At 43.9% G+C, this 17,026-nt stretch overlaps 2 protein-coding genes and 2 long non-coding RNA genes across 4 annotated transcripts; 1 reads left to right on the top strand and 3 right to left on the bottom strand.

Annotated features, from left to right (window-relative positions):
* Positions 1-931: 931 nt before the first annotated feature.
* rbis (ribosomal biogenesis factor) lies at positions 932-2,461 on the bottom strand. The gene is made up of 4 exons (XM_086020646.1): positions 2,043-2,461; positions 1,591-1,712; positions 1,401-1,517; positions 932-1,318 (listed from the first exon to the last, which is right to left on the bottom strand). Exons 2-4 carry the CDS (start codon positions 1,702-1,704, stop codon positions 1,250-1,252), a joined length of 300 nt encoding a protein of 99 aa, XP_085876772.1. The 5' UTR covers positions 1,705-1,712; positions 2,043-2,461; the 3' UTR covers positions 932-1,249.
* Positions 2,462-3,229: 768 nt separating this feature from the next.
* Positions 3,230-9,405, top strand: LOC147127164 (carbonic anhydrase 1-like). The gene is made up of 7 exons (XM_086020645.1): positions 3,230-3,396; positions 3,571-3,768; positions 6,275-6,393; positions 6,893-6,985; positions 7,087-7,149; positions 7,254-7,409; positions 7,984-9,405. Exons 1-7 carry the CDS (start codon positions 3,363-3,365, stop codon positions 8,101-8,103), a joined length of 783 nt encoding a protein of 260 aa, XP_085876771.1. The 5' UTR covers positions 3,230-3,362; the 3' UTR covers positions 8,104-9,405.
* A 2,394-nt stretch (positions 9,406-11,799) lies between these two features.
* On the bottom strand, positions 11,800-12,802 carry LOC147127165 (uncharacterized). The gene is made up of 3 exons (XR_015084517.1): positions 12,367-12,802; positions 12,202-12,283; positions 11,800-12,126 (listed from the first exon to the last, which is right to left on the bottom strand). It is a non-coding gene; the product is annotated as an uncharacterized LOC147127165 (long non-coding RNA).
* A 1,070-nt stretch (positions 12,803-13,872) lies between these two features.
* LOC147127166 (uncharacterized) lies at positions 13,873-16,214 on the bottom strand. Its single transcript, XR_015084287.1, has 2 exons — positions 15,391-16,214; positions 13,873-15,235 (listed from the first exon to the last, which is right to left on the bottom strand). It is a non-coding gene; the product is annotated as an uncharacterized LOC147127166 (long non-coding RNA).
* Between the last annotated feature and the right edge of the window lie 812 nt (positions 16,215-17,026).

Genomic DNA, 17,026 nt, shown 5'->3' on the forward strand with positions numbered 1-17,026 from the left:
TTTGGGGGTGGCCCTCAACATGCCTGGAAACTCCAGTTTTCCCAAGCATGCGTTCGTATTTTAGAGGTTCCCAAACATGACCCCCGAAAACTCACTCAGTAGCGGCAACAAATTGCCCCAGACACCAGTTTCACTGATCAATATGATACTTGGTTGACACGTCGATGATCACAACAGGTCGCACAAAAAAAGTCTCAAGGGCCCATGCCTGAAAGGAAGTCAGCCATTTTGGTTTGTGGCGGCCATTTTGGGGCCAATTTAAGGGCTTGGCGGTGCTGTTAATCAATGTTACGTCATGATTCAATTGAAAGCCCCTCCCACATCCTACCTAACGCTTCCATGAGAGCGAAATGTAATGAATGGCCAGCGCGGTCCCAAGGTCTGCCAGGCTATCGATCTGCTTTGTCTATTAAAGCAAAGGCTCCCTTGCATGAGCAAAATTGCTGACCGGCTTGCTGCTCGCTTATTTCTCTGCAGCGCGGCCGTGCAGCAGGGCTCAACCAATCTGCCGAATGGGGGCAATGCGATCGATACTTTTGAAAATGCTCAGAAGAAAGTTGAAGTCGATTGCTCCTTCCTGCACTTTCCACGAGATTTTTTCATGCATGTTAACCCGTCCCACAGCACCACCTGGCGGACCGTAATGAGTAATGCATATGCACAACAGCTTCAAATGTCTCGATGTTGAATTACGTGTTGAACTTGTAGCTGTTTTGCTGTTTCATTTCACCATAATTACAACAGTTCCGAAAGCTTTTATTCTAATTAGAAATGCAACAAGCTGCAGCTTTGTTTTTCACGGTAAAGCTTTTGCAGCGCCTAATCTGAACTTAATTGCATTAAAATGGATTTTTTTAATGTCCCCAAACTAGCAACATTTTTTCTTGATAGCAGGATGTGAGGAAATAATTGGACATCCAAGTTTTGCAGCCCAGATTTTGCAGTGTCTTTATTGCATTTTATCATTTAAAAAGTCCAACGGTTCAGCAAGGTCAAAGTGTTCAAATCATAACACAAAAAAGGCAACATTTTGAAGGCCCTGAGAAAGCTTTGTCTGTAAATTCTGCCTTATTTATTCACGTTTGAACTAGAATAAAAGAAGTTAGGTTGACTTTGCAGGTTTTATGAAAACGACAAACAACTGACCACTGTTAAATAGTATTTCAACAACACCTCTTAAGCTTATTTACAGTCTAATTACAGGTGAAAATAATGTTAATTATCACATGCATATGATTACTGAAATCCATCAAAGCTGAGAGAAGAGCTGAGCAGCGCTATCAACATTTACCGGCTCCTTTGGCAGCTCTTTGACCATCTAAAGGGGCAAGAAAGAAAAAAAAAAAAAAGATGACATTTATGAATGGGATGATTAAATAATAATGTGTGTTCGGCTTCACCTGCTCTGCTGGTTTCTTTGCTTCTGCAGCGACACGTTTGGAAACGCTGACGTCCCTCTGGACTTCCGAGAACATCTGGTTGAGGTTCTCTACCTTCTCATTCTTTACGGCGTTGATCTGAGATGACGATAAAACATTTCATGTAATGATTGCAAACACAAGCTTGCCATGGAGGCAAGATGGACCTTACATGTTTGAGTGTCGTCCGGATGGGTTTGGCTTTGTTTTTGGCCTTCAAGTGCTTGTTCGCTGCCACTTGGAAAACATTTGTCTGTTTTTTGCCTTTTGGTTTGTTTTTACCCATGTTACCAGCTGAGATACACACAGAGGGGGGAAAACATATAGTTATTGGTTTAGACACAATATTTTCCAGTCATTCATACAATAGCTATTACATGACAGGCTAGCTATGTTTTTTTTTATATCTAAAACTGTTACCAAGAATGTGACTGATGTTTTTTTCCAGGATAATGCATGACAACACGATACAGCTACATGCTAAAAGACGGGAAGTGCAAGTTAATTCATGTTTTATCGAGCGAGGTTGGTGTTTCTTGAAACAAAAATAGTGTAGCAATCCATTTAACTGTACTGCACGTGTGCCTTTTGGACGGCTGAACTGAAAACAATGTCTTTACGTACCCTGCGTGTGTCTGCACGACACGTTGTTCTGTTTATATTCCCCAGCGAGCAGCGTCCGTTCTTGATGACATCGTCAACATGAGACGCGTCGACCGGAGGATTTCTGCTCCGGTTAGTCTTTGTCACTTCATAAAAATCAACAATTACGTTCGTCAGCTGGCTTTCTATTTCACTATCTACCATACACAAGGAATTAGATGTTACGGTACTGCATTATTGCTTTTAAAATACACGCTCAACTTGGACATTTTTAATACACTTTAAATTAATTAAAAATATATACTATGGATATGGTATATTGTTTGCATGTTCTAGAGCTTAAAATGCTTAAAAGGCTTTTTTAAATTATTTTTTTTAAAGTTTGTTTTGTGTGTCGGCCGCAAGTTGACGCTTTGATATGCGTAAAATTGAAAGAGTATCGTGCCCAGGCAGGAAGTAGAAAACTGTACGGTTTCAGTTTTGGGTGCGTGGCCTTCACAATAAAAGCTCGTGTTTGGTTGAAAACGGTTGGGCTACGCTGCCTTAGAATATTTTTTGGTACTACTAGTCCACTACTATATTTTAAAACCCTATTTTTGAACACGGCGAATAATTCGTACGTTTTGAATTCGGTTTCTTAATTCTGCCATAAACAATCACAGCAACGCTGTATTTTCATCGGCGGCCTGCAGGTGGCGCGGATGCACCACATAAACGCCTGTCTAACGGTTGTGTGGGCTGTGCATTGCTTTGCAAACCTATACAATCTATCCGCCATGCTTCAGTCTGGATTGAAGGTCATGACTTCGGGGCTCTTAAATATGTCGGTTTTTGACTTAACTTGACCTCCGCCTCGGCCCGGTTTTGGACTGACACTTTGACTCCTTCAATTATTATCCTTTTCATTGTTTTTATCATTACTGCGGCTCCTCTCGTTGAACGTGTAAGCGGATGCAGGCGAGACGTTATAAAGAGGGCGATGAGATGAAAGACACTTTTTAAAGAAATGTAGTTCTGAATGGAGCGGACGAGGACATGGGGGCGCACCTCCTGCATTCGTGGCCACGGACCGACCCACGCGTCGGGCTCGGCTCGGGTAGCACCGCTGGATTAGATTAGGTGCACAGAGAGAGAAAGAGAGAGAGAGGGGGATTGCTGCAGCACGTTTGGAAAGCCGGTGCAGGAGGAGGAGGAGGAGGAGGAGGAGGAGGAAGAGTAAGGGGGCGTGGGGTCGGGGGTGGTCCCCGTGTATTTATACACGCGCAGCTGTCAGGTGTCAGGGGTACCAGCGGTCTGTTTGCAGGATTGCTTAGAAAGAAGCCGCATCCACTCAAAAGTAACATGTCTCACGCGTGGGGATACGCCGCAAATAATGGTGAGCTGCACTTTCATCCAAACGCGGCGCAATTCGCCTTCAATTGGCCGCAACTTGCGCGTGCAGGTGTTGCGTTTGTGCACGCGCGCAAAATCCACGCATGCATTCAAAACATTCATGTATTTATTTGTCTTTGTGTGCGTGTTCCCCCCCCACCCCCCCCCCACCCCCAAGGTCCGGACAAGTGGTGCGAGAGCTTTCCCATCGCCAACGGTCCGCGCCAGTCGCCCATCGACATCAACCCCGGCCTGGCGTCGTACGACGGCGCGCTCAAGCCGCTCAGCCTCAAGTACGACCCGGCCACCTGCTTGGACATCGTCAACAACGGACACTCCTTCCAGGTGACCTTCGTCGATGACACGGACAGCTCCGGTGAGGACCACACCATTTTTATTCTCATTTATGACATCGCCACGGGCAGGGTTTTTTTTTTGTTGTTGTTGTTGTTGCATGCATGCATGAATGCATCACTGACGTCATCCCTGATTTATTCCTGCATACGGTAGATTTCATATTCTCCTTTTTGGGGTAAATATAATGTTTGGTTTCACAATAAGACTCATTCTCCCTGCTAGACTGACTTTATTCTTTTATTTTTTATCAAATGACCCATAATATTAATGAATTAAAATCGTCATAATGTTTTTCTTTTTTTCTCACAGTTTTCAACAACCGGCGACGTTTTTTAATTATGTAATGGTAATAATTCTCATAGCGTTTTACAATTTGCTTCTCTCATAGAATTAAAAATTGTAGATACTGTATGGCAATATTCCAATTTGTATTCTTACAAGGAAAATTACAGGAAAATATCTCTTGAAATGTATAGCTTTATTCTTATTCGTATTATTCTTATTTTCATAAACTGATCATTTTTTCATCTTAAATATCTTTATACTTATAAAAAAAATCCCTCACAAAATAAAGACATAGGGAGAAATATATCATATTATCAACATTACTCTTTTTATTATTATTACTAAGAAAGCCTTGCAAAATTATGACACGCTTTAATTTGCTCCTGCAGACATAAGAGATTCATTGAGTCCATTTTTTTTTTTTTAAGACATGCAGATAAAATGGACTGTATGGCTTCATTGTATTTGTCATGCTGTATGTGTACAATAAGAGCTCATTCTTCCCTCTGGAGGGTTGAATAGACTGCAAGGGAGGGGTGAGGGCTTGATTTGAGCACCCCCCCCCCCACCAAGAACAAAGCGTGCATGCAGACGGTAACTGAATTGTTCATGTCACCTCAAGTAAACCTTCCCCACCACTAACGCCGCTAACAAGGTCAAAACGCGCCAAAAATAGACACGTTTTGCTAAGGCGCCCGGTCCCTGAATGAATAAAAAAGAAAAAAATCGATTTAATCGATTTAACATTTTAATTGTAAGAGAACACACAAGAGATGAAGTAGTGTTGTAATGTAAGTATAAAGACATTGTGACAAATATGCTGACATATTGTGACAAAAAGTCTGTCAACATATTTTTGGGTAAAATGGCTACCTTTTTTACTCAATTTTTTTTTTTTTTTTTTTTTAAACTGTAAAAGTTGACATTTTACAGTCAAAAAGGCAAAATCTCAAAGGACGATTCTTTTTCCGTGCGGCTCGAATATTCCTTTGTAGCGATACAAATAGATGATTTGTGTGTATTTTTAAACCATTGCTTATCCAGATTACATGTGTGCTTGCCAATTGAGATTAAGGTTACGTAATCTCTTCCGGCCAGCCGCTTTGGTGCAAATACGCAACAGAATCCAAACACAAAGTGCGTCCAGTGTTCCACTGTGCCTCTCTCCACCTGTGTGTTGGCTTTGTGACATTTAGTCATGCATCCTGTGTGCCAAATATGAAGGTGACACATCCCAAAAAAGATGCTATTATTACACACGTTAGCCCGCAACCAAAAATAACTTTATTTTCGTTCATATTCCCCTCACTTTTTTTGCAATGTTACCACTTGCAAATTTCCCAGTCATTTCAAATGATTCTATCTTCAAAACGTTCGCAGAGAGAGGGGAGACTTGGGCAAAGCTAGGCGCTAAGCTAGCATGCGCTCCCCCAGCTACGAGCTGCGATGGGCTAGCTAGGCGTGCGCTTAGCCGCTCCTCTAAATCGTCAACGCTGGCCGCCACGGCAGCAAATAAGCGTCATAGCTAAGCTTGCGACCAACCAAGCAACGAGGGACAAGACAATGTAGCAGTTAAGCTAACCGCTAAACTATTGTGACATGTAGAGCGGCAAAACGCCAGGAAAAAAAAGTGTTTGGCTAGTATTATACACTTTCATCAGAAGAAGTCTGTAAAGCAATATGTGTCTGGAGAGGAAAAAAATACATCAACTACACATTTAAGCGCACACATCCCAAAAATGAAAACATGAGACAATCCTAATCCTCATTTAAATCGTATCTAAGAATGTAGTTGAACAATAAACACTGAAGATAGACAATATAACAGCACTCACAGTCATCAATTCTTTATCCTCTGCATAAAATGGCAAATATTAGTGCCGTACTGATGAGCTGAGAGAGGAGTTGGGATGTTTTATTGAGCTGCCAAATTCGGTAAAAAAAATAAATGAATTGCAATTATGTCATTTCTGTGCGTTTGTAGGAAGTCAAATATTATGGAGGGCTATTTTTCGACACAGTCATTATCAGGAGAATTTTTAAATGGTCGCGTGACACGAGAGGATGTAAAATGCAGCCTCAGGTGCACGACAGGAAGCATCATGTCACTGCCGCCGCCGCCGCCGCCGTCCACCCCGAAGCGGAAAGTCCGGTCTCGGGACGACGTTGCTCAGTGGAGCGTTCCCGTCGGCAGCTCCCGGCACTCAACATTCCCGTCTCTCTCTCTCTCCGGCGAGCAGCTCTGACCGGCGGTCCCGTCTCGGGGGTGTACCGGCTCAAGCAGTTCCACTTCCACTGGGGGGCTTCCGACGACAGGGGCTCGGAGCACACGGTGGCCGGGAACAAGTACCCCGCCGAGGTAAGGATGACATCATCGTTTTCGGGTTGCCACCCCCGAGGGGCTTGCCGCCCGCCTGAAAACGGGGCATTTCAATTCAATGTGGAAAATTGATTGATAGATTTGAGCTGGATTATTATGAGTCACCATCCAGTCTGCTGACAACAATCCGGTGTGCATGGATTTAATCCCCACACGCGAGACATTTTGCAGCTCTTGGGCTGTGCGCCCGCAACACAAGATGTATTCGTAACCTTTTGAAATGGAAAACGGTGATTGATTTAATTATTTATTTTGCATATTCAAATTGGTCCATATAGAATCACCACAAGAAAAAAGTTGTGAGGGGAAAAAAAAAGTTGGATCAAGCTGTTGCGTTGACATAACATTTTTCATCCTATAAGGGAAAATTGTACTTATATATTTGTTCCCACTTTTGTTGTTTGGATGCTTTTTTGCCACTAGTAATGTCAATTTTTTTCTTGTTTTTTTCCCTAAATCTTTGGACTTGTTTTTGCAGCTGCATCTGGTGCACTGGAACACCACATACCCCAGCTTCGGCGAGGCCGCGAGCAAACACGACGGACTCGCCGTGGTGGGAGTTTTCCTGCAGGTACGTACGGGGGGGGGAAAAAAAAAAAAAAAAAAAAAAAAATCACAATTCACCTCATGAAATCGGGTCGCTAACAATTAATTGTTGCTTTTGCCTCTTAGATTGGTAATGCAAACGCCAGTCTGCAGAAGGTTCTGGATGCCTTTGGTGCCATCAAGACCAAAGTATGTTCCCATGGCGACCGCCTTTTCGACGCTTGACTTGGCATCAAGTGGTGGTAATCACTTGTTTTTTTGTTTTTTTATTGTTTTTTTTTTCTTTCGCTCAGGGCAAGCAGACCACGTTCCAGGGCTTCGACCCGAGCAGCTTGCTGCCCGCCTGCCTGGACTACTGGACGTACGACGGCTCCCTGACCACGCCCCCTCTGCTGGAGAGCGTCACCTGGATCGTCTGCAAGGATCCCATCAGCGTCAGCTCGGCTCAGGTACCGCCGGCGGCCAAACAGACGCTTCTTTGTTGACTTGAGCTTGACCAGAACAAAAAGTGGCTCTGTCTTGGATCAGAGTAACTTTGTCCGTTTTTTTTTTTTTTTTTTTTTTTTTAATGCTTCATTTTAGTTTGGCTTAATCAGTTTTATTTTTTATTTTTTTTAAATATTGGACATCCAACAATACAGGCGTATATTCTCTCTGCTCTCCGGGAACAATGACTGTTACCTAGTAGGGGACCTTCTCTGCCTCCGACTCTTGCTCTCTGTTATGCTGCACGTCTTCCAGTTGACCTTGCTCGGTGTTGCCCGGCATGTTGTGGCGCAAAGTGGTACTACACTAAAGCCATTCAACTCTAAATTGCCTTTACACTGTAAAAAAAACCAAAACCTAAATATTCCAAAATGCCTCCCACTATTTATGCATACAAAAAAAAAAAAGAGAATTGTACCAGACATGTTCTCCACACTGGTAAAGTGTCGACGTGATCGTCTTCATCACGGCGGTGGCGTTGATTGACAGCAGCATGAGGCAGACGCTAACGCGGCGCGGCGTCTCTTCTCGCCGCAGATGGACAAATTCCGCAGCCTGCTGTTCTCTGCCGAGGGCGAACCCGAGTGCTGCATGGTGGACAACTACCGACCCCCGCAGCCCCTCAAAGGCCGCCAAGTGCGCGCTTTCTTCAAGTGAACGTCCAACGCATACCTCCCGTCAACTGTGCAAGTATAACGGTGCCATCCCAAGAAGTCAAACTTCATTTGATATTTAATTTCGGTCATTTCTTTTGTTTTTCAAAACTGATTTTTTGTTTTTATGAAATCAAAATTCTAGCAGCATTTTTGACCATTTTTTTTTTTCTGTTGAATTTTTCTAAATGCTGATATTTCTTTCCTAGATGTTGAATATTTGATTTGGGTATTTGATATTGTTTTCATATTTGATTATTAGAAGTACAATTTTTGACACTTGAATTTTCAACAGATTTTTTTTTCATTGAATTGTTTGTTTGAGTTGTTCAATTTGATTTAAATGTTTTTGAATTTTAAAAACTGATTTTTTTTTTTTAACATTAACTGTTGGATTTTGACGCTAAAAAAGAATCAGTCAAATACAAAAAAATCAGTGTTGGAAATTCAAACACGATTTTAAGAAGAAACTCGATTTTTTTTTTTTGTGTGTGTTTAAGTGTTTGACACTGAATACATGAAAAAATGACCACTGTCCCAAACTCAAACCTAAGCTCCGATGGCACAGATATACTTCCACACCTCCTTCCCACAGTTGCCCCCCCCACACACACACACACACTACCCTTTCTCCTACCTCCTTTTAGCCACGCAAGGACAGTGAGCTGCAAAGCTCACGTGTCTCCCCTCCGTCCAATATTCCTTCATGGAATTGTTGCTGCCCCGTGGAGCACTTAGCAGGCGTCACTTTGCCACCGTGCACAGAAATGGCCGGCGAAACTGCCGTCATTGTCGCAACCACTCTGCAAATGCGCCCTCTGGCCTCCGGATGAACAAGCCATCACGACTACTACAGGACACCAGAGCGGCTTACACTAGCCTCAAACCCTTTTGATGTGTCGTCCTCCTGGTGTGTGTTTTGAAAACGTATGCAAACCAAGTACTACTCGAAGAATACTCCTCTGGGAAAGAAATTTGAATGAAATGTTATGTGTCAAGAAGAGTGTGCAATTAAGATAATAATGAAGAAAAAAAAAAAAAAAAAAAGACGGGAAGCTGCCAAGAAATGAGATGATCAGGCCCGGCGTAGTTGCACTTAATTCATTCAAATGACATTTTTTTAGCTCATCTTTGTCTCTTTGTGTTTCTGAACCAATGTACTAAAGAGAGATTGTAAATCATTTTTATGATTATTATGATTATTATCATTTTTAAATCATGCCAGTGCCCCGTCCAGATGTTGTATGTCTTATTGCTATTCTAAATATGGACATTCAACCAGTCGAATAAATCTGTTTTAAAAAGAGACCTGTGCTGAGTGGTTTGTGACATTAAAGCTAATATAGCTTGTCATTATTTATTGTTATTATTTATATGGTTACATAGGACAAGGCGGTTGTTTACATTAGCCTGTGTGGTGACTGAGCACAAAGGCTAATGAAAGCCTGTCTATAGGCTAGCAGGAGCTAATTAGCACTTTGTGTAATTTGTTACTTAAGAGTCTAAACATGGCATAAAAAGAGCGAATAAAGGATTTAGTAACCCCCCTACTTTTAATATGATGCTAAAAGCCTGAAAACAAGATAAAAACTGAGCGCAAACAAGAGCTAAATAACACATTTTGTCATGCATGCTAAGTTAGCAGGATTTAGGCTACGGCGAACGTAGCATCAAAGCTAACCTAGCTTTTATTCAGCGCTGGAAGAACCTTTGACCTTGTTGATAGTCTTGTAAGGAGGCACGTGGGAATATGACATTTCGAGCCTGGCTGTCAAGTCGTGCTCACAGTCTGTTGTGACTGTTTGGGTGTGAGGAGGTGCACACACGCACACCTACGACTTCCAATTCAGTTTCAGCCATCACCAAATGCCAAGCGCCCGCTGCCTCCACTGTTTTGCTTTTTGGTTTAAAAAAAAACAAAAAAAAAAACAATAGACATAGCGTAAAGCGGTAGTATTTTTGTGCATTGTATCGTGGCGACGCACAAAAACACTTTGCTAAGCGCTAGGCTAGTGAACATATTGGAGGTTGAAACAAGTGTTCACTGCAAAAAATAAACCACCTATAATTAATTTCAATGAAATGAAATGTGTTTTCATGTACAGACTTGCTACCGCAGTGACACTGCATTTTTTTTGTACGTGTGCGTGCTTTGTTTTTAATCTGTTGTGACAGCTGGATGACCTTGCCGGGGGCTGTCATGTGACACACACACACGCGTGCCCTCTTGATTTGTATTTTTTTTTTTTTTTTTTTTATTTCACCTCACAAACTCATGCCAAGGTCATTTCTTTTTTTCCCCAAGGTGAAATCAATGTCACAACACGCGCGTGAACCGAAGCCGTTTGCAGACATTTGATTGATTACTCTCACGTACGCACACATGCACACGCAACGGACCCTGTGGGCTTTCCCCCCATCCTGTTGCGCAATCTGGCATGTCAGTGCGGTGTACACGCTGTAAGTATATACAATACAATTTTATTTATATATCCAGAATCCATTCTCCCCATGCTTTTTTTGTTGTTGTTGTATTTGTGTTTTTGTACGGCTGCGAAAGGACGGTTGTCGTCGCCCGGACAACGTGTGGATGCTATCTTCAGCATGCTTCCATTGGCATCGCAGAGATAAAGTCAAGGAGCACATGTTTGATTTCATTTCCTCCTCTTTGCAGAAGCGCACACGCGCCCAATCTCGGAGGCGACATCGGGTGGGGGTTGGGGGGAAAGTGCGCCGCGTCGTAGCGCAGGCGACACGCACGTCAACGCTTGACCTTTCCGGCTCCCGAGTGGCGGCAAGGCGTCAAGACAGGACGCAACCAGTAAGTTCATTTCGTACTTTGTACAACCACCCCATTAGAACCTCGGCCAAGGCACTTTTTATTTTTGGAGTTGCATACCACCACTACATATGACATATTGACTCCTGTTGACATGACCAGACCAGGCTGACATGCGGGTTAGTTAGCGTGGCTTTGACTGCACCCTTTGACCTCCCCAAGGGAAAGCAAGAAGGGGCCCGGGTGTGGGATTTGTTTTTCCTCTGGGCGAAAGCGTGAGCGGAATTTGGCAGGGCTCATTTTGTTCTCCAAAATCTGTATGCTAATTGGTTAGCCTGATAATCAAGGCACTGGCAGGCCCCTCCAAGTCCTGAACATGAAAGAGGCCATTAAGCAGCGCCACCCAAGCACTAGCATTGTTAGCTTCTTTTTTGTTAGCGGAGCCACGAAAAGAGGAAGAAGAACAATCGCACTCATTGACTGATACTCGATTATCCGCGAGTCCGAGAGTGGGTCAGATTTGTGTCCTGTGCTCGCCGGTTGCCAAGCGGGACAGATTGCGTTATTCACGGGAGTAGAGTTCCCCGTTCTCACACACACACACACACACAAACACGCGCGGGCGTGCGCACACACACCAGGCCACTACTCTCACATTACCGGCTCGCAACGCTGCAGTGGCATTGACCACACGAGTTTTGCAAAAATATTGGGACGCCACCAGGTTGGCAAATCTGTTTTCTGTCAATCAGGAAGTGGGAAAAAAAAAATATATATATATATATATATATATATTGTCTATAGTGATGTATGGAGACACTGACAGGAAGTGAAAACGTGTCATGTCAACAGTGGTGCTTTTATTTTGTAATCAGCCTACCTGGGGGCACACAAAGAAGAATCATTTTACCCGATGTGCTATGTTCGCATTCACAAAAGTATTACGACACTAACAGGAAGTGGAAAAAAATGAATATATTGTCCACGATTATCCTATTATTTTGTAAAACTAACACCTGCCCACCTGTGTGATATGGTCAGACGTATTGGGACACCTACGGGAGGTAAAAAAAAAAAAAAAAAAATCATACCAAAAGGAATATTTATGCTTATAATTTAAATAACTGCAATAGGGCACCTGCGACATATGGTCAAAAATAGTCAGTTGCAGGAAGTGAAAAGTGTCAACAATTATGCTTTTATTTTGTAAAACCCACCTGTGTGATAAGGACAAATGCACTATGACACCTACAGGAAGAAAAAAAAAATACATTCAGTGGCAGCAAAATGCTTTTTATTTTGAATTATTGTCAGCCCACTTACCAAAAATATTCAGCTACGGAGAGTGGAAAAAAAAAAAACATTTAGTGTCACAGTGATGCGTATATTTTGTAAAACCTGCTACCTGTGGACATGGACAAAAGTATTGGGACACCCACAAGAGATTAAAACATACAACAACACTTTTGACGGCGAGTGAGAAAATACCTCAAAAAAAATCTCCTTTGTTAAAAAATGAGGCAGCAGGTGCGCATTCTTGGGCTATCTGTCATCTTGGTTGTGAGCGCCTGGCGCCCATGGGGGCGACCCGAACGTTATCCCGTCCATCCATCGCATCCTATTTTGGCTGGCCTTGCCAATCACAGACGCCATCTTGTCTTTACATTGACGTGTGCAAACGAGGAATTTCCTGCCGTCCGCCGGGAACGTGTGCTCCTAATTTCTTCCCGCGCTCTCTCGTTACATAAGAATTTGGAAGCGCCTGTCTAGAAATGTGGAAGGAGGAAGTCAATTCTATTCATTTGGGCATTTTATTCTTATTTTTTTATTTTTTATTTATTTGATTTTTTTTTTTTTAATGGCCAGGTTTGACTTTTATTTTCAAATGAACAGCAATCTAATATTTTGCCTGCACTCATAAGTGTAATCTGAAAATCCTCGTTGCCTTCTATTTTGCAAGCATCGGCTCAGCCTCAATCTAGCCGGTTTTTTTTTTTGTGGGGAGGGGGCGGGGGGGGGGCGTCTTACATAAGGCGTTACATCAGCAGCATCAGCAGCAACATCTCGTCACAGCATCGCGTGCCGCCATCTTGCAGCCTTCCTCCTCATGTCATGTGATTTTTTTTTTTTTTTTTTGGCGATGATAACACGCAACATTCTTCAACGTTTCCTGCCATCATTTCACACGTCGGACATGCAAAAAAAAAAAGCACCTTATCTGTCGATGCCGCTTTGCCTGTCAGCGATAAAAGTGTGGAGAACGCCAATCGGGCTATTTGCGAGCGTGAGCAGATCTTGTTTACCATCAAGTGATCATCCGCGGTCCCTATCTGGCGTTGCGACATTTAATAGCTCGTCAGGAGGAAGTCAGTCAACCAGGGCGCCTTTCTCGCCAAATAAATCATCTTTCTGACACTGCAGATTTCCTCATCAGCCTCGCCCGGTTGTGTAAAGAAATTAACATGTTTCCACATCATAATTTTAGCTTTTACATTCTGGTTTGTTTTTATTTCATTTTTTGTTTTCCGAATATAAATCAAGTTTTAAACGTTTTTTCGAGTGAGTTATTATTGATTGTCCAAAACAAATGGAAGCACTTTTCTTCACCTCGTGTAGGTGTCCCAATAATTTTGTCCCGGTTGCGTACATTTCATGCGCTGGTTAATCGTTGACCGGTTGTGGTCTCGGACAAAGGGTTAATTTTTAAACATGGCGATAACAGGCCGGGCGAACATTTTTCACACCAAACATTTGTGGGAACGCGTCGTTTTCCGTTGGGCACGGTCGACATGCTGCCGGCGGCGGCGTGTTCGCGCCATCATGACAATCTACCTTCTCGTCAAGTTGCACTTTCATTCACGTCTTTTGAACGTTACAACTCGATGAGTTTTCATAGTTATCCCAAAATACTCCCCGGATTAGTTGTGTGTTTTGTTTTTATGGCAAATTATAAGTGAAGCGTGGCAAAAACAGCAAAACAAGAATCAGCATATGTACCGATTGTAAATGTTTTATATGCAAAAATAAGCAGTGAAAATCATTTTTTTTTTTTTAAACTTTTGTCTGAAACATTAATTCAGGATGAATCCTGCATTTGTTCTTCATGTCAGACAGGCAATGAATCCATTTTGAACACATCCTTATTCCATAATTTGAGAAAGACAAATTCGATGAGGACCTTCTTGGCCAATGACCAGGATGCAACGGCTTCCAAAATGAGCAAGACCAGTGAAAGTTGGGGGGGAAAAAAAAAAAAAAAAAAGTTGGGCAATGGCGTGCGGTGCGTCATCTCGGACCGGAAGCGGCTTATCGTCACGTCACGTTAATGCCGGGCACTAAAATCATCTCGTCGACAGCAATAAAATAAAAGACCTGGTGAAAAGTGCGAGCAATGTGCCAAAAAAAAAAACTTCCCATTCATTATTAATGACTTCACCATTTGCATTTTCGACAAGAGCTTCAAATTTGGGTCATCTAAATTATGTAACAATGTGCGTGCGTCCGTGCGTGCGTGCGCGCGCTCGCGCGCGTGCTCTGCTGTAATGAGCGGCGTTTTGTAGATAAGGATGATTGTCGCTCATTAAGCGCATGGCGAAGCGGTTGCGTGTGTAAGTGCGTGCGTGTGCGTCCTCGGGCCTCAGAGAAACACGCACACGCACGCATCTTGGTGTGATCATGAATAAGAAATCGAAGTCTTTTGGCTTTGCGTGTGTGCGCGTGCGCGTGTCAATGTTAGCAAAGCAAACACACACGCCTCCATCATTTTTCTCGTCTAAACACGCACACGCGCGCTAATTAAACTGTTGATTGAGGTGGAACAGCGCCCATGCAAAGGACTGGACTCGACTGTCCCCCGAATGTAGCTGCTTTACACACGCACACACACGCAGAGATTGTGATCACGTAAATACTTGTGTGTGTGTGTGCGCGTGCGTGCGGGGCCCCCGCCCCAGAGTTCTCAAGTTCAAAGGTACACCAGCCCAGACCGACTTGCTGCTAACTGACGTTTCATTTCCTCAAAGTTTGACGGGTTGGGCGGAGTAGCCGCAAATTGGCCTTTAATTGCGTTCGCCCACTTACGACGTGCACAAAAACGTTTCGGCGCTTCGCCAAAAATACAGCCAAATAAAATACTTGAGCCTTCCTTCAGCTGATATTGCGAAGATCAGTACAGTGACGTCAGTTTACAAAATAATTGCCTTCTCAAATCACGATAGCAGGGACAATAAAACCAAATCAAGTTATAGTTCCTTTTCAATCTCATTTATCTGACACAAACAACATATCTTCGTCCTCTTCCGGGACCTGAAGTGACCTCTGAGATCTGGACGAGTTCAGCGCGCCAGACGACTCAGGGCTGAAATAAAAAGGAAGAAAAAAACGCTCAAGTCAAAGTCAAAAGTAAATTGCAGTCCAACGTCTCTGAAAAGTCCAATTGATCGCCCCAAAAATGACTCGAGTAAATGTGGTGGTTAGGCAAACAAAACGCAAAATTCTGAATTGATTTCTCACCTGCGCGATGAGCGCATGCAAGCCGGTGGAGCGAATCTTAAGGCGCTGCTTTCCAAACAGACCAGCGGCCGCTAAATAAGGGTCAACTGCTCCTATTTGCAATCACAACAAGGCGTGTCGGCGGCTCGCTGAGGATTACAGGCGCCCGCTTCCTGCTAGCAGCCCCCAAATCTCAGACAAAGCTCCGAGTGTGCGCGCGCGCCGATCGCTAAGTGGTTTTGCGGGTCTTGCGTGCGCTTAGCTCGAGCGGCTTTGCGCCCGCGTCTTACGGCTCGGAGGCCGAAGGGAGCCGCGTGGCGGCGGCTTAGGCGGGGCGTCTCGCTCTCATTGGCGCGGAAAGGTCGCCGCTCGGGGGTGAGGGGATCTCATTATCGCCGCGGGGCGATTGTAATCCTCGCTGCGGCGTTTGCGTGCCGTCCGGGAAGTGTGAATGAGGTCAACTCGGCCTTTCGCATTTGTGCAAAACATCGGAACATCGGATATTTGAAGGCCAAACGCTTCAGGCAAACTTTCATCTCGTGCTAGCTTAGTGCTAACGTGTATTAAGAAACGCAATAGACGGGCTTCCGGGCGTTAGCGGCGATGTTACGTCGGGCCTTTGAACTGTAAGAACCCGTTCAAAAAAAATGATTGCTTCAAAATCGGCGACGTGGTGAAAGATGAACGGCGTTTACGCTACTGTTGTTTTGGTCGGTCCGATCTCGACGGTTGGTTAGTTGGCGCTATCGCTCAGCCAGTTCATCGTTTGGTTCATTGATCGACCAGTCAGTCGGTTGTGCAGTTATTAATACTAGCTTATATTAGCTTTTGGTACGTTGGTTAGCTAGTCGGTTATCAGGTACCTGTCGTTCATCAGAAGTACACTCAGCAAGTTGGCTAGTTAGCTAGTTAGCTAGTACTCAGGTCGTTTGTCAATTGTTGAGTTAGTTATTTAGTCAGTGTAGTGGTAGTTGGTTAGAGGTGGTCAGCGTTGTGTTGAGCCTTGAGGCAGGTCCGCACCGGCATTGTCATGTCGAGCCCCGCGCAGTCGGCTCGACCTTGTGAAATAGTAGAAGGGGGCAAATTGTTGCCCGGCTTCCTTGGTGATGTGAAGCATCTGAGACACGGCGGGAATATTAATGGCTCTCATCCTGCTCGGATCTCGGCCCCGAGCTTTCATTCACATGAAGCCCACCGGGCGGTCTCGTCCATTGGGCCTCTCCCGTCCTTTGACACGCTCACGTCGCGCAGGCTCTTTTTTTTTTTTTTTTTTGGTGTTCTCCTTTTTTTTTTTCTTTCCAGAGGGCAGTTTGTACAAACTCTTCCAGTTTTGGACACCGTGTCGCCAGGCAACACTGAGCAGGAATACACGAGTCTATTCATAGAGCTTGTTTATCATTGCACCGCTCCTCTGGGAATGAATACGTAGTCGGACACAATACGCGACTCAATGGGCTGCTGGACGAAACATTTGGCATTCACCTGTTACAGTGAACGCCCACCACATGATATCGGGGTTGATCGTTCGTATGCTGATTTCCGCATGCGTGAAGAATGAAGCTAGCCGACTTTCACTCGGTGAATACGACATGCTTTGGTCGGTCTTGTCACAGGTTGGCAAGCATTTGACCCCCGCTGAATACAAATCGAGGCAATT

Source organism: Filicampus tigris, chromosome 21, assembly GCF_054856515.1.
Source record: "Filicampus tigris isolate MCC_2025a chromosome 21, RoL_Ftig_1.0, whole genome shotgun sequence".
Lineage (NCBI taxonomy): Eukaryota > Metazoa > Chordata > Actinopteri > Syngnathiformes > Syngnathidae > Filicampus > Filicampus tigris.

Excerpts from the sequence above, each read along its gene's own strand:
- rbis (XM_086020646.1), bottom strand. The coding sequence starts at position 1,704 with ATGGGTAAAAACAAACCAAAAGGCAAAAAACAGACAAATGTTTTCCAA. Across the intron at positions 1,518-1,590 it reads TCCGGACGACACTCAAACAT|ATCAACGCCGTAAAGAATGA; the intron begins GTAAGGTCCATC and ends TCGTCATCTCAG. Across the intron at positions 1,319-1,400 it reads CAAAGAAACCAGCAGAGCAG|ATGGTCAAAGAGCTGCCAAA; the intron begins GTGAAGCCGAAC and ends TTGCCCCTTTAG.
- LOC147127164 (XM_086020645.1), top strand. The coding sequence starts at position 3,363 with ATGTCTCACGCGTGGGGATACGCCGCAAATAATG. Across the intron at positions 6,394-6,892 it reads GGAACAAGTACCCCGCCGAG|CTGCATCTGGTGCACTGGAA; the intron begins GTAAGGATGACA and ends TTGTTTTTGCAG. Across the intron at positions 6,986-7,086 it reads TGGTGGGAGTTTTCCTGCAG|ATTGGTAATGCAAACGCCAG; the intron begins GTACGTACGGGG and ends TTTGCCTCTTAG.